A 15832-nucleotide genomic window follows, 5' to 3' on the forward strand; every position below is an offset into this window, starting at 1 on the left:
TTCAAAACAAAAACGGAAGATTTGGGATGTATCTTACTTTTGACAGAGTGAAAGAATTACATGTAAATAATAGTCTTTACCACCTGTGTAAACTTTGCTGGTGAATGTTATAACACAATATAAGTTTTATAATATATGTTACATTGTTTAATGTAGGCTCTTGTGTCAGATAATCTAAGCCAATGTTAGAGAATAATTAATTTTTTTAGATTTACGGAATCTCAGTTAACCTTCATAGCGGGGCTGAACCCGGTATGGGCTCTTTGCACCTCAACTTCCGCGTTTGGGGAAAAGCGACTCGATTGTTTCCGATCTATTGAAAATGGCCTTTTACACTAGGTGCTTGCAGGGCTTGGCCAAGGTTTGTACATCGATCCGAAGCCCCAACAAGTCAGCTGGAGAAAGGTTTTAAGATGTACGCCTCGTTATACATTCACTGATACGAAGGTGAGTTTTACTTAAACTTTGTGGCTAACATTAACCTTAGCTTATGCTAGTAGGCAATATTGTCAGACATTGTTCTTGTAAAAATGTGCTATTTAAGTATCTAAACATTCTAACGACAATGTTTTTCTTATTTTCAAGTATATTATGTATGTTTTATTGTCGTTAGTGTCACAAACTAACGGGGGAGGTTACGGTTCGGGCTTTTTACTTCCGAAGCACGACAAGCAGCCTCATATTTAACAGTAGCGCAGCTCTGGTGTCAGAGTTCTGGTTCAGCTGTTCAGGTTCAAAGTTGCTGCTTTTAGAAAAATATGACCGTGTTGCTTAATGTCTCCGTCTTATTTCGTTTTATTACCTTTGCAAGTTTTTTGTGACAAGCTGGAATAGGACGGTGTTTATAGCAGCGTGTACAGGCGGATCAGTTACTCGGCTGTCTGGCTCTGGTCTGCTCTCTCGTTCCCATAAACTCGCTCTTTCAGGCTGAATACAGAAGTGATTCCATGGAAATAACTCAGGGACAGCTCCTTTATTTACCATCCATATCCCGATCCGGAGTGAAGTGAAGGCTGCAAACTTTGTGTTGTGCAGCGTTAGCTTTAACAGGTAGTGACAAATATTTACAAGCCACCATCTTCTTAATTCAGGATGGCTTGGAAATTAATGAAAACTTAAAAGCCCATTATATTAGGAAGACAACAATGTTCATAGTATTGCGTTTTTTGCATCTGAAATACGACTTAGTCTTTTCTACCAGTCATGGTAACTCAAAGCGGAAACAAGTGAGCTGCATTAGCTCCTGGAGATGTGACGTCAATGCCGTAGGTGCAAAGAGCCCATTACACCAAGCACTATAGCTAGCATTAGCTGGTATCTCACATGTGGACATAAATACAGTAAAGTAATATTCTAATCACAAAATATACACAATAATATGTCCATCTTACTTGTGAAATGTTGTCTGTCGAGCCCTCACATCATTAGTCCCTCAGTGCTGAGGCATCTTATGCTGTTTTGGTTGAGCAAAGTAGGAGGGACGACTGCTCCAAGATGGCCGCCGTATTTCCTGCGCCGGAGCAGCCAATGCGGGGTTTACTCCCTTATATTATGTCTCTGGTCGTGGCGCTCATGTTGTGTTTAAAGGTGGCTCAGAAAAACAGGTTACCACATGTTAACAACGGATTAAACAGTTTTAATTGCTGATAAAAGGACACAGATATGGGAAGTGCAGAAGCCCCTACTGCATCAAATTGACAGAGGAATAACAGAGAGTTGGCCATTCTAAGGTAAAATCCCAGCGCATACAGTTTCATGTTTTTTTTTTTCGTTTTTGTTTTGTTTTTTTTCATCCAGACGGCTTCCCTCGCGCCTCCCCCCACCCTCCTGCAATGGCAATTTGGGAACCTCTGTCCCAAGTAATCAACTAGCTAACATTAGCTTGTCAAGCTAGAGTAGAATGGCAAAAATACTTTTTTTTGAAGTTAGAAATTAAAAACCTACTAGTAAAATATAGACATAGACATTTTTGCATATGTCTATGTATGAAATCAAGATAATAATGAAATAATTATAGTGATTTCACTATTGAAATCATAGTTATAATACTAATAATCAATAACTATTGATTATTATATTAATCAATAAATGTATTGATTAATACATTTATTAATCAATACATTTATTGATTAATAGATTTATTTAGTAATTTATTTATAAATAAATTAATTAATCTAATAATAAATAATTTTATTATTAGTTATTACTATTAGTTTTATTATTAGTTATATACTTAATAATAATTAGCTTTATTATTTTAGAAACAGGATAAATAGCATTTTTTAAGTTTAGACAATTTAAAACAATTTAACTGTTCAGTTACTAATCTGCAGTAGAAGAATCTCTGCAGATTAGTAACTGAACTGAATTGAAAACAAAATGAAGACACTAAGAGATTTTCAACAGAAATCCTCTAAAGAAATTTTGATTTATTTCTGTCTGAAAATGGTTAAAAAAGTGAGGTTCAACCACACTAAGTGCTGAAAAAAATCTTACTTTGACTTGGAGCTGTATTTTAATCAGATTGCCTACGATATCAATTCAAACACTATGCTGAGTGCAAGTGAAAGATAAAACTTGAGCTTGACAGGCTAACTTGAGATGATAACTTTCATTCCAAAAAACAAATCTTGCCTGGGATGGAATTGTTTTCCTGTAAAACAGTGGTATCATAATTGTCAGAGAGCCACAGTGGATTTCTACTGTCCTAAAAAAAATCTGAAATCTAAAAACAAATGTCTTAGAGTTTTAGCATGAAGCAGTTAGTGTAAAATTCATTTAATTTGAAAATACAAATTAAATGAATTTTAGACTGCTTTAATTTTATAACAGAAATTATTATGTTTTGTTCCATCTAAGTGTTTCACAGAGGAGATTACTGGTGCTGCACATCTTTTTTCTATTTACCATGTCCATGTAAACAATTATTGGATTTTGTGGATTTAACTGCTCATTGCAAACATGACACTTAGAGGCTGGTGTTTACATTGATCACTATGATGTCTAAATTTTAATTTCCCCTTAATAAAACAATAGCTGCGTTTATAAATGTGGACATAATTCTATTTATATTTCATTAATGTCGAAAAAAGACAATTTTGGAATTGCGGTGTTACCATTAGATAAGAAGCAATTAAAATCACACATGAATAAGTTTGTTCATAAGTCATCAAAACATATGCTGAGCCATCATTCTCCTACCGCTTCATCATCTTCATCTTTTTTGCTAGTAGTAACATCCGGTTGTTGATCAAATGACTCGTGTAATGTGAAAAGAGTATTTCCATCGCAGATTTGTGAAACACACTCATTTTGATACAGCCAAAAAACTACCTCATGCCAGTGCAAAAATGTTTTATCAAAAAGCTTGAGCTTTCTCCAAAATTGACTTGTTTCCATTAAGCAGATTTATTTTTGTAATTCCAATTTGCACAATGGAAAAGCAGCTTACTGACAGTTTTAATATCTTGTTTGTTAAAAATAAGGGAAAAGAAAATTGCAGCAATAGTGAAATTTATGACAAATTAATGCCAAAAAAATACAGTAATAGACATATCCTGAGAAAATGTGTTATTGTTTTTACCATCACTCCTGAGGACCAGTGGTGTTGGGGAGCTGAGAACTTTCTGCTTTGTGACTGTGTTGTTCACCACACAAGTGTAGTTGCCCACATCAGAGGGCTCCACTTTGGCTATATACAGGCTCCCGGTCTCTTGGGAGATGAATCTTCGGCTGTCTTGTTGGACAGAGTACGGGTATTCATTGAAGATCCACGCAAATATCAGCTCTGAGCACAGACAAAAACAGCTTAGTTCAGTGTTTGTCCACACAGATGGAATACCTGAATCAAAAGAACTCCTCTTTGGCCTTATGTTAGAATATCACATTATTTCCATCCCCTTTTTCAGGTTTCCTTCGAAGGAGATACCAAGAATGCAATAACTATCAGTGCAAAAAAAAAAAGCAGGAGAATGGAGGAAAGAGAGCGAAATAAACTGGATTACAGCGCGTCAGTGGCCCTCCCCTGACACATGGCCTCCATTCTCCGGGTCCCCAAGCAACTCAGTTTAAGGGCATCATGAATGTACAATGGATTGGATTGAGAGATCAATGGATTGACATACATGTATAAGAACATGCTATCACTTCTTTTCACAGGCGACAGGGCCCCCATTGAAAAAGAGGAAAGACCTGTCAGAAGAATTACATTGTCCATCCATCCATCCATTTTCTAACATCCTTGTCCCTTAGTGGGGTCAGGAGGGTTGCTGGTGCCTATCTCCAGCTAACGTTCCGGGCAAGAAGCAGGGTACAGCTGGGACAGGTCGCCAGTCTGTCTCAGGGCAACACAGAGAGACAGACAGGACAAACAACCATGCACACACACACCCTCACACCTGGGGACAATTAACCTGACAGTCATGTTTTTGGACTGTGGGAGGAAGCCAGAGTACCTGGAGAGAACCCACGCATGCACAGGGAGAACATACAAACTCCATGCAGAAAGATCCCGGGCTGGGAATCAAACCCAGAACCTTCTTGCTGCAAAGCAACAGCTCTACCAACTGTGCCACTGTGCAGCCCAATTATGTTGTCATTGTCCATAAATGGAGGTGCATCACACAATCTTTCACTTCAGGGGCGGTATCTGAGCCAAATAGGTGAATGTAACAACTGTCCATCATGTCCAACACCAACCCGAAGGCAGGGGGAGACACTTGGCTTTTGACCGGCTGAAGAGTCCGTACTGAGCGCAGCGATGCCGATACAAAGCTGCTTCTGATTAGGCAAGCAGGAGAGCCACATAGCTCAGAGTCAGCATAACCCCCTTCTGAACCAGGCTGCTGTAATGAGCGGCGATGGAACGCCACACAGCAATTCTTCGTCAAGCAACGACTGAAATACAACATGAATGCCTTTGTGCAGAAAAAGTGCAAAGAGGCTCTTTTAAGTAAGTAAACAAAAAACTGTCAGACTACAGAAATGGTACAATAGCAATTACTTCTCTATTGCGTTTCATTTTTCACATCTGGTGCGGTGCGATATTGCACGGGCTGGCAAAACGAGAAAGCTTTTCCCACAATTCAGAATCAATCAAGCTTCTCATTAGAGAAGCCAAAGAAACATCTTGTAGGTGTAGCTGTAGGTGTTTAATACAGTTCAGTGGAGTGCAAGGTTAAGAGGCACGTCGACTCTTTCAAATTTAAGAGAGGAAAGGGAAAAAAGGATTACGAGGAGAGAGAGAAGTGACAGAGGGAGACTGCCTTACTTTCAGTCACTTTTTGAGAATGTGGTAAAACACAAAAGAACTACAGTTACAGCACCCTGTCGTGCATAAGCCCATTTCAGAGAGGGAAGCTGTCAAACTGTATTTCACACAGAGTACTCTGACCTATTATCCCAAAGACCAGCTGTACAATGCACTGCGACAAACTGTTCTCTTGTGAGAGAAATTGGTTGTTCCAGTGTGCAAGCTATTGTATCAAGAGGTTGACAAGCTAGGGAGCAGCCATTGTGGCTGTCTTCAGTTTTCTGTAGATATGGGGAGCTGTGGGGAGAAAGGGGTGCAACTTAATCTTTTATTTGTAGCCTCTCATTTGTAGAATACAGTCACATGGACGGTATCTTCTCTGAAATGTTTCCTCATGTACAGAACTAAGAGTTCTGTGCTCATTTGCAGTGTCTTGCAAATGATTGGTAATGACCTAATTTACATTTTGTCATGTTAAACTCACAAAAATGTGAGATATTTTATGTTGATTCTATGCAATGTACCAACATAAAGTAGCATATGATTTTGAAAGGTTTACCTGCAAGAAAATCTGCTAAGCCCAGTGTGATACTGGCATTAGGGCAGTCCTTCAACTGCCCACCGTGTTTCTGTGGTCATAACTTGGAAGGTCAACAAGCTTTCTTTGCTTTTTCAGTTAATTCTGTCCTTGTCCTACAAGCTTAGGTTGACCACAACATTGGTATGGGTGAAGGGACAACCCAATTGGTGAGCACTCCCTCACGCCCAGTTCAGTTTGTCTGCTATGAACCTAGCTTAATCCGTCACACACTTAGCCTGGTGGGGGGCAAGTAAAGCCTGGTGCCCCACAGGCCTATAATACCCTGGTGGAACTCTGCTTACATAAACACTTCCCCTGCAGCGCTCGTCTATGCTTAGGGTTGTAGTCCTGTTGGGAACTGTAGCTCTGCTCCAGTCTCAAGTCTTTAGTTTTCTTCCATGATTGTCCTCCAATTAGTTCCATCAATCTTACCATTAACTTTGACTAGCTTCTTTGTTCTGTCGAGAAAAGTCGAGCTCATCCCACTTCCCCATGCTGGAGATTTTAGTTTAATAATAACAATGAATAAAGTTACCTTTAAAATTGAGTACACAGGTGACATCAAGACCCAACAGTAGAGTCAGACTGTAAGAAATTAATCTGGTTGTGTGTGTTGTTATTGTGTCCTGCAAACTTTGCTTTAATTCTACTTTTTTCTATTTAATCATAAAAAATCATAATCGGGCAGAGGGAGAATCATGGAACAGGAAGAGCAGGTTTCCTGAAGAAAGGGGAACTTTCCAGCCTGCATGTGTTTAAAAATAGTTCAGATTGCTCATTTTGAGCATTAAAGGTTTAAAGAATAAAATCTAAACATTTTGAGTAATTGGATAAAACCCAGAGTAAAATACTTAAATTAATAATGATAACTTATGATTAAACCAATAATTAATATTGGTTTAACCAGTGGTTGATATTGGTTTGATTATAAGAATATTTAACACTTACTCTTATACTTATGGAAGTACTTGCAGGTGAAACAAGTAACTGTAACATGGTATCAAATAATTAGAATAATGGATTATTCTTGGGGTTTTTTCAGAAATGTCTGTAATAACTCACATTGTGATTATAATAAGAGTAACTAATAAGTAAGGGTTATTATATTATAAGTGAATGCTAAATCAGAGAAACTAAAAGGTTATAAATGTGATTTTGACATTGAACTTGAAATGGTGTAAAATGTGTAACTGTAACTAAAGGTCACTGATGTTGTGTTGGAGGTAGATGGTAGGTGGTAGGTGAAAGGTCAGGGGAAAAGAGGAACTGATAGGAGAGCAGAGGTGACCAAGACATTAGGTCATTAGGTCAACTTTCAGCTTAAACAGAAAGTCCTCTATATTCTCATCTGGAGTAATACTCAGGAGTTAGAGGCTTCTCGGACCCGTTAGACGGCGAGTTGGCGAGCAACATCTCCCTCCTCTCAAAAGGGGAAGTAGAGAGAGAGAGAGAGAAGGAGGGAGGGGGAGAGGGTGTTGCGCAACAACAGTTCTCACTGGAAAAACAATCATGCTCTCATCACAACAAGGCCCAAAAAGATTAATTGTCTTATCTGGCCACATAATTCTGTTACAAATATTTGCTGATTTCCATCCAAGATTAATGTCTTTATTTTAATGACTGCTTTAATAAATGCCAGATTTTTGACATGAACAACTAATAGAACATCTNTTGGAGGTAGATGGTAGGTGAAAGGTCAGGGGAAAAGAGGAACTGATAGGAGAGCAGAGGTGACCAAGACATTAGGTCATTAGAACAGACATCATGTCACCAAGACGGTGATGGATATGAGATCATCGGTCTAAGCAGTCAGCCAATGAAACAGGCACAGCAACAAAGCTAGCCAATGCAAATGCACCAAAAGGGTGGATAAATCCTTTATAAGGTGAGTGCAACAGAGGAATCTTTGGTTGGATCCTTCAGGCAGCTTCGAGCCAAGATCGAGATGGACAAAGAACTCTGAAGTTGAAGAAGAGCCGGGGCCACAGAGTCGAAGACTGTTCTGCACATGGGGACCAACCCGTTAGCCCCGCAACATGTGGCTTCAAATCGCACTTCTTTCACCAGCTGGGTTCGAGACCCCAAAGACAAAGACAAAGACCAAGGTAAAGATGAAGATAAAGACAAAGATAAAGAACAAAGGCAAAGATGAAGAACTGGTGTGTTCCTTCCATGAGACCAGCTCGTCTACATCTCGATGGACCAGAAAGATCGTGAGACGAGGAGAAAGGAGCTACAGAGCTGCAAGACAAGGAGCTGAGGACCGCTACGTGCATGAGGAAGTTACCCTGAGGCCCAAGACCTGCCGCTCTAAGTCAGTACTCTTCCTACCAGCACCCAAGTCCTGTGTGACCTCACCATCGAAGCGGACACAAAAGTTCATCAGACCTGCAGGCCCTCATCTATCAGCGCTGTGAGCCTTCTGCTGCTGCAACACTTCCTTCATCAGGCCAGTTCTGGGGTTCAAGATGCCAAACTCCGTCCATCTCTCTCAAAGTTTCCCTTTTTTAGTTTAGAGTGTCAGCATTAGGGAAAGATAGATTAGATTATTGATCTTACTTATTTGATTATTTCTGCTACTGATTTAAGCTGTACTGACCCTTGCAAAATTGCCTTACTAATAAAGTAATTAGCATTAAGAAAATCTAAAAAATGTTGTGGACATTCAATTAATGAGTCACCTTAAAGTTCTTTGATGGTTGTAAAATAGCTATGAAGTTTGATTCTGGGAGGAGAAAGTGGAAAATGTTTGATAGGTTGCTTTTAGCCCAAACAACACCCTTGGGACTCACACGAGTCACTAAAACCCTTCCTGGTTCAGTAACAAGTGCAAGTTGTAATAAAGAGAAAGAGCGACCGTTAACAGGTGTGCTCTGTGAAGCTAGCTGATTGCAGGCTGCTCGATCTGGCTAGTTCACAGGGTGAAAAAGGGTGGGACATCTGGATGGAGGTCGTTAGAAACCAGGCTAGTCTTTCTCGCGCCCAGCTTAAACAGAAAGTCCTCTATATTCTCATCTGGAGTAATACTCAGGAGTTAGAGGCTTCTCGGACCTGTTAGACGGAGAGCTGGCGAGCAACATCTGCCTCCTCTCAGAAGGGGAAGTAGAGAGAGAGAGAGAAGGAGGGGGGGTTGTTGCGCAACAACAGTTCTCACTGGAAAAACAATCATGCTCTCATCACAACAAGGCCCAAAAAGATTCATTGTCTCATCTGGCCACATAATTCTGTTACACATATTTGCTGATTTCCATCCAAGATTAATGTCTTTATTTTAATGACTGCTTTAATAAATGCCAGATTTTTGACATGAACAACTAATAGAACATCTAATGTCTTTGGCTCCTTTACAGTTGTGGCTTGTCCATTGCCTTTCTATGCAATTCTCATTTCCCTTCAGTGCACCATCTAGAATTTCTCCCATTGACAACAGTTTCTGATGAATTTCATACTGGTCAACCAGCAAACAGATGGAGAAGTTGTGAACGATGACATAGATTTTTTGCACAGTTTTAGAATTGTTGGTTAGCAATGACAGTGGAGAAAGTGAACAAAGCTGTTCAGTCCATGTTGGCCTATAATAATGAGCAATTGATGCTGGAACAAGAGGAATGCTTAAGACATTTTATTCCTGCCAAAGATGTGATTTCTCTCTTTACAGCACTCGCAATTTCCAGTAAACTTTGTAGTATAGCTACAATTGTTTTCACCTTCCATGCCTCCAGCAAGTGATGGTTTCTCAATAGCCAATAGTTCAGGCTTTCTGCACAAACCAAACCATAGAACCAGTGGGTGTTTTTCTACCAAGCTACTAGAGTTGATTTTTCAGTTAATTCTGTCCTTGTCCTACATGCTTAGGTTGACCACAATGTCTTGGTATGTGTTGGTATGGTAGCCATTATGCGGTAGTCAGTGGACGATGGTTTGAGTAGTAGTCTGTGAGATGTACTTTGGTTTCCAAGAGGATGTTAGTTGACTAAGAAGACTGTTTCATGAATCAAATGGATTAAACAGGATTTTATTCAGTTGTATCAGAGTAAAGAGGGCTGAATACAAACATATGGGAAATCTTTATAAAACATAAATCCTTTTTTCTAACTTTACAGTTAGGCACAACTTTGTGTGGAAGGCACTGAAAACAGTGAAGAAACAGTTAATTCCAACTTTGTAGTCCCAAATCTCATCAATTAACATTACTGCAAACCTTAAGTTAGATAGTGATAGGCTGTAGTTGTGGGCAGCATGTTTTTTCTTTCCAGAATGTAATTCCTTTGTAACAAAGCAGTTTTCTAGCAAATAAGCAGATCAATACTCTGTGTTAATGAGTTAACTTTAGAGGTGCTGTTTGTCTGTATGCGGTTTTATCACATTTTCACAACGCCTGGCTACCTGTTTGCTGCTTTCCACCCTCTGTGGAATGGTAAGCTAACCGCCTGTTTATTGCAGCTTCAGGAGAGCATTTTTCAACATTCACACTTTACAATCATAGGAAGTAAATAAGACAATTTCTTTGAGATTAATTTGAGAAACATCCTTCTTTAATTAGACTAAAAAAATAAAAAAGCATACAAGCTGTGATTGGTTTTAGTCCTTTGTAAAATCAGAATCCTTCTAGCAATACTGTAAGCTATTGATAAGAAGATGTACCAAAAAGTCAAAGGTTTCAAAACGTATACAAGTCTGTTTAATGATGCCTGAGAAAGTTCCCGAGTGACCAGCGTTGCTCTGAAGCATAAAGTAATACAGCTCTGCCCCTCCCACACCTATTGCTATGCATTGCTGGTCAGCTGGCAAAAAATAGTCTTCCACACTTTCCCCTCCTTTAGAAGTTTTTCTGCTCATAAAAAATAAAACAGGGTGTGAAAAGTATTAGTGTTTTGCTGTTAAGGTTAGCTGCTAAAGCAGATTACCTTATAAATGAATGGGTACATGTTCATGTTTGCGTTGTACCAAAAACAATGTACATCCAAAAACGTACAATGTTATGCTGAATTAGTATGTTTCTTTAAAAGCTATTGTGATATTTACTGGCTGCTTATTCTATGTTTGATACAGAAGCGTTGAGCTGCCAGAACTAAGACATAAATTCAGGAGAGAATCTCATCATAACAAACTTTTTTGTTATCCTGTCGTGTAATAATTAAACAATTCCAGGGCATTTACGCAAACATTATACAGTATGATCCCAGTGCTGATATAAAATCAAAGCATCCTAAATATTGACTTTAACAATATTTTATTGCCATTTTAATTATCAAACTAACTGCCAAAGCAAGGAAATAAATTCAGGAGTAAAATCTTGAAATAACCAGAAAGTTTCTTGTTATAATGAGACATAAAACTGATCATAATGAGACTTGTATTTCATTAAAGCCAAAATATGCATTAGAGAGATGCATTTAGACAATAATATACGTTTGTGTGAAGAAATGAAGTAATCATAGAGAGCACTTCCATAGTGATAGTTGAAATAACTAGTCAACAAAGTCAACAAATTTGTGTAGGAAATGTTTGAGTGTTTTTTGATGGTGAATCTTGAGACAAATAGCACCGTTGCTGTCAGCTGCCATGGCATAGCCAACACAGACAGCAAGAAAACAAGTGGCTTTCAATTATTCTCCAATGGTTTTTCTGCGTTATATTTCCCTTTGCTGTGGCATGTAACACTAGATTAAGAATATATTCATCTCCAGGTTTTATTTGGCTAACAGACTTGTTCTTTCTGTCCTCTGGCATGAGCAAAATTTCTGGTTGTAAACAATAACATGCAAGGGGTTCATACCAACTTTAAGAATATAATGTAAAATATTTGCATAAATGCTGTCAAACTGTTTAATTACTACACAAGGTAAAATCTCCTGCTGCCCCATACATAATAAAATAAAAACAGATTTTTTTTCCCTCAAATGTCAAAGTAAAACAGGGAAAGTCCTTTGGGTATTTCTATAATCAAAACAAAAGTACACAAACAACAGCAGCTTGATGTGGCAGCACTTACCTCCAGAATGTGGGGGAGCTCCACATAAAAGAACCACTCCTTGGCCCTCACGGACGTTCACTGCACTCCTCACCGACTGCGTTTTGAAGCTGTCAAGATCTGATGAATCAGAAAAGATCACTAATGAATTTGTCAGCAGCTTAACAAAAGCTAAAAGCCTCGGTAGCATATAGTACCGCGTTTGCCACAGTGTTTCTTTTAACAGTTTGTTCATCCTGGTTTCTTTGATGAGGTCGGCTTTAGAAACAGCACAACGCAGGTTTCTCCCGGAAACACAAAGGAGAAGATTGAGACTTTAACAGGCCATCTGTGATTGCCCCGCAGGCGCCTCATGACAGCAGCTGATGGTTTCAAAGACGTCGGGGTGCTGATGAAATAGATGGACCTGCCTCATTGATGTTTACTGCAGCAACATGGCAATTTAGGTTGCAGGGAAAAGATTAGACTGAAATGGGATAAAATTAGCAAGGAGGAAGGAAAACGCTGGTAGAACACAAGAGGGGAATGCATGACAAATGACAGTTTGCAGAGCCAGCAGCAATAAGTAACATCATTATTAAATGTGGTATAATCTTGCACTTAAAAGCATTAGCTTCCCCATCAGTACTCTCAGCACTATCTATCGCCTGCAAATGAATGACCATTTGCTGGCAGGGATAGGATGAAAAAAAATAACAACCTAAAACCTAGCATGATAAACCACCCCTGGCTTCAAGACGGATGGGGGGATGAGGAGCAAGCTGCAGCAGTCCGTTCTGCTCCTTGTCTCCAACCCCTGGCTAACTGCCTGGAGTAAGCCTTCCAAACACAAACAAAAAGAAAGTCGGTGTGACCGATAAGGGAAATTAGGAGAAGGAAAGATTATGGAGAGAAGTGGGACAGAGTTGCTGCTAAGATTAATGAGCAGCTTTACGCTGACCTCGGCGGACTCAAATGGAGCCAAGTCACGGCAGGGCCGCAAGAGGCAACAGGAGGAGGCGACGCACTTAAAACAAAAGCAGAGGTAACGTCCCTCTGATCTCAGCAGGCAGCCTTAATAAATACTGATTCTCTCTCCTCTAACAATGCTTCTGATTCTGAGGAATCATAGCTGGTCTTCTAGCCTGTTGATCATCAGAACAGCGATGCCTTTAAAAGCAGGCAGAGGTGAATCAAAGAACTTCTAATTGCCTAGTAGACGAGAAAAAGTCAACTTGTTTGCCCAGATTGTGTAAATTTGAACAAAAAAAGGGATAAAGATGATGCCAGGCTCAGTGTTTGGGGGTCGGGGTGGTTGTGTAGACTCTGAACAGAAGAGTAATGGGCTTCATGGGTGTCAGCTGACCACACACTGTAATTCTGAAAGCTAGAGGCCAAACTCACTATAGCTGCAGTGATTCCTTTATAAGCAGAATCAATCTCTGCCATATAAGAATAGCTGACCTAGAGATTACAGAGGGAGACTATCGCGGTGCCAGGATGATTGGTCTGGACAAGGACGCCAGTGTACAGACATTCCCTGTTATAATGTATCATATCTGGCAGAATTCTTAAGCCAAGCTGATTCAGGGGCACCGCAGGACAACTCAACTACAAAATATACAACATAAATGAATCTGGAAAATTCAATCAACTTAGGATGTACTAGAACCTCGAATAAAACCTTATACCGTCAGAGGGGAAATTCAGAGTTATAGGTCCATTTGCGGCCAATTGATGGCCCTTGTTCGTTGTTAGGAGTTTAAAACAGGTGTCCATGACCGGAAAGTCCCAGGTCCCATAGCAGGATACCAAGCCAAACTAATCGAATCAAGTCCTCAACAGTCCTGCTTCACATTTGGTTTAAGGTGTTTCTTTCAGTAGTTTAGTCATAGGTTTCTACTGCTGCTTCATACTCCTTCCACCCACAAGCCACTGCAGATATCATGTCATGTTTACACACATAGCTGAATAGATTTACAGTACCTAAAGGACTGTAAATCTATTCATTGTAATGAGTTGACACGTCATCAGCTTGACTAACAGAGCCAAGTAACAACAAAACCAAAAAAAAAAAAAAAAACTGAACATGACTTGATAGGCAGTTACTCTCCTGTTCTTATAGCTCATTCTTGTTGCATTCAACAAGACAGACCGTTTGTCTTCCATGTGCAGCAGTTTTACAAGTATTCCTTCCTTTGATCACTTTGCTGCAAACCATTCAAGCAATGGTTAGTGCAAGAAAACTCCCATTCTTCATCTTCCTCACACTTTTCACAAATAGTCTTGTTTTAAAGAATCTAGGGTCTAATTAGGGTCTAATGAGAGACGGCAAAGATTTTCAGCAGACCACAGGATGGCTGAACCATCCAGAGCAGGGGTCTCAAACTCCAGTCCTCAAGGCCCGCTGTCCTGCAGTTTTTAGATGTGCCACAGGTACAAAACACTGGAATGAAATGGCTTAATTATCTCCTCCTTCTGTAGATCAGTTCTCCAGAGCCTTAATGACCTAATTATTCTATTCAGGTGTGGTGCACCAGAGGCACATCTAAAAGTTGCAGGACAGTGGCCCTCGAGGACTAGAGTTTGAGACCCCTGATCTAGAGCAACGTAGCTTTGAACCTTTCAACTTCTGTTTTCTGTGGAACTTCCTGGATTGGGAAATGTTGGCAGCCTTTTGGAAAGTGTCTACTTTCAGGCAGCATACACCAGGATTGTAGCCAATACTTCCTTATGTTAGCAGTGGCAAATATAAGATGCGAAAGACATCTTAATATTTTTTACAGTAGCTGCATTTCCATTACAAATCTGTGTAGGACTTTTTGATATCCTGCTAATGTCAATAAAAAACAATTTTGCATTTCTGATGTTTCCATTAAATAAGAAATGAAATTAAAATCGCATGTGAATAAGTTTGTTCATGCAATAAGTCATTAAAAATTATGGATGTGACAGATGTAAACACGTAAAATACATATTTCAGGAGAAGTTAGCGTTAGCGTTTTTTTCAGGTGTCAAAGCAACAAGCCCTGCCTACTTGAGAGCAGTTACATATGTTGGATTTTGGGGAAGTAATCTGTGATTTTACAGAGGAGGTATGTATTCAACACTTTGGAATGATAAACTCAACTTTTTATGAACTATGTGTTGGTGTGAGAGCTGTGATGGTGTCTAAAGAGGCCAATGCCTTCAAATAACCACATTGCTGCTGTATATAAACTGGTGTTATTCATGTGATGTGAAAAAAAAGTGTTTCCATTGCAGTTTTGCGGTGCACACCTATTTCAAAACAGCTGCAAAACTATCTCATTCTAGAGCAAAAACCTTTTAGTTTTTTCAAAATTAGCATGTTTTTTTGGTCAAAGGAAACACAGCTAGAGACTGCTTCCTTAAAACTCCATGACAGACATTACAGAAAAAGTGTTTATTTAAGATTTCTTTGTAGATTTTTCTAAAAGAAGAGCATCGAAAGTTCAAGCAGACTAATCTAAAGTCAGCACATCAAATATGTACAATAACCACACAATGGATACTGGCCTAACTCAATCCTGTAATTATACATTTTTATATGTTTTCTAGAATTAAAAATGGTGCACTTGAAAAACTGCTTTAACTTATTTTTTTTCAAATATAATTGAAATATTTTGTAAATCAAACTCTATTTTAAATAATCTGCCTCTGACAAGTAGCTTAACTAGAGATAACCTAAATTTAGATGATAACAAACCTGCATTGCATCCCTTCTTACAGGATGCAATGCATCTTACAGGATGCAAGATGCATCCTGTAACTGCTCTCAAGTAGGCAGGGCTTGTTGCTTTGACATCCTGTTGTGCACACTGGTGTTTGGCCAGTGTGCACAACACTGGCCAAACACCCAAAAACCATTATTTTTTTATTTGACATACTTACGCCCTGGGAAAAGAATCAAATAATCCAAAGAAACAATTCGCACAGTATTACCGTATTTTCCGCACTATAAGGCACACCGAATTATAAGGCGCACCTTCAATGAATGACCTATTTTAAAACGTTTTTCATATATAAG

At 39.2% G+C, this 15832-nt stretch overlaps 1 protein-coding gene across 1 annotated transcript in view; it reads right to left on the reverse strand.

The window, feature by feature from the left end:
* The window catches only part of LOC103139950 (contactin-3-like), a 52551-nt gene that overhangs the window by 32814 nt on the left and 3905 nt on the right, over positions 1–15832 (reverse strand). Inside the window, exons 2-3 of the mRNA XM_016672831.1 lie at positions 11827–11925; positions 3584–3787 (exon numbers count right to left, since the gene is read on the reverse strand). Coding sequence (XP_016528317.1) covers positions 3584–3787; positions 11827–11925 — 303 coding nt within the window. The remainder of the gene's footprint in view (positions 1–3583; positions 3788–11826; positions 11926–15832) is intronic.

The sequence above is a fragment of the Poecilia formosa genome, unplaced genomic scaffold (assembly GCF_000485575.1).
Source record: "Poecilia formosa unplaced genomic scaffold, Poecilia_formosa-5.1.2 Scaffold66, whole genome shotgun sequence".
NCBI lineage: Eukaryota > Metazoa > Chordata > Actinopteri > Cyprinodontiformes > Poeciliidae > Poecilia > Poecilia formosa.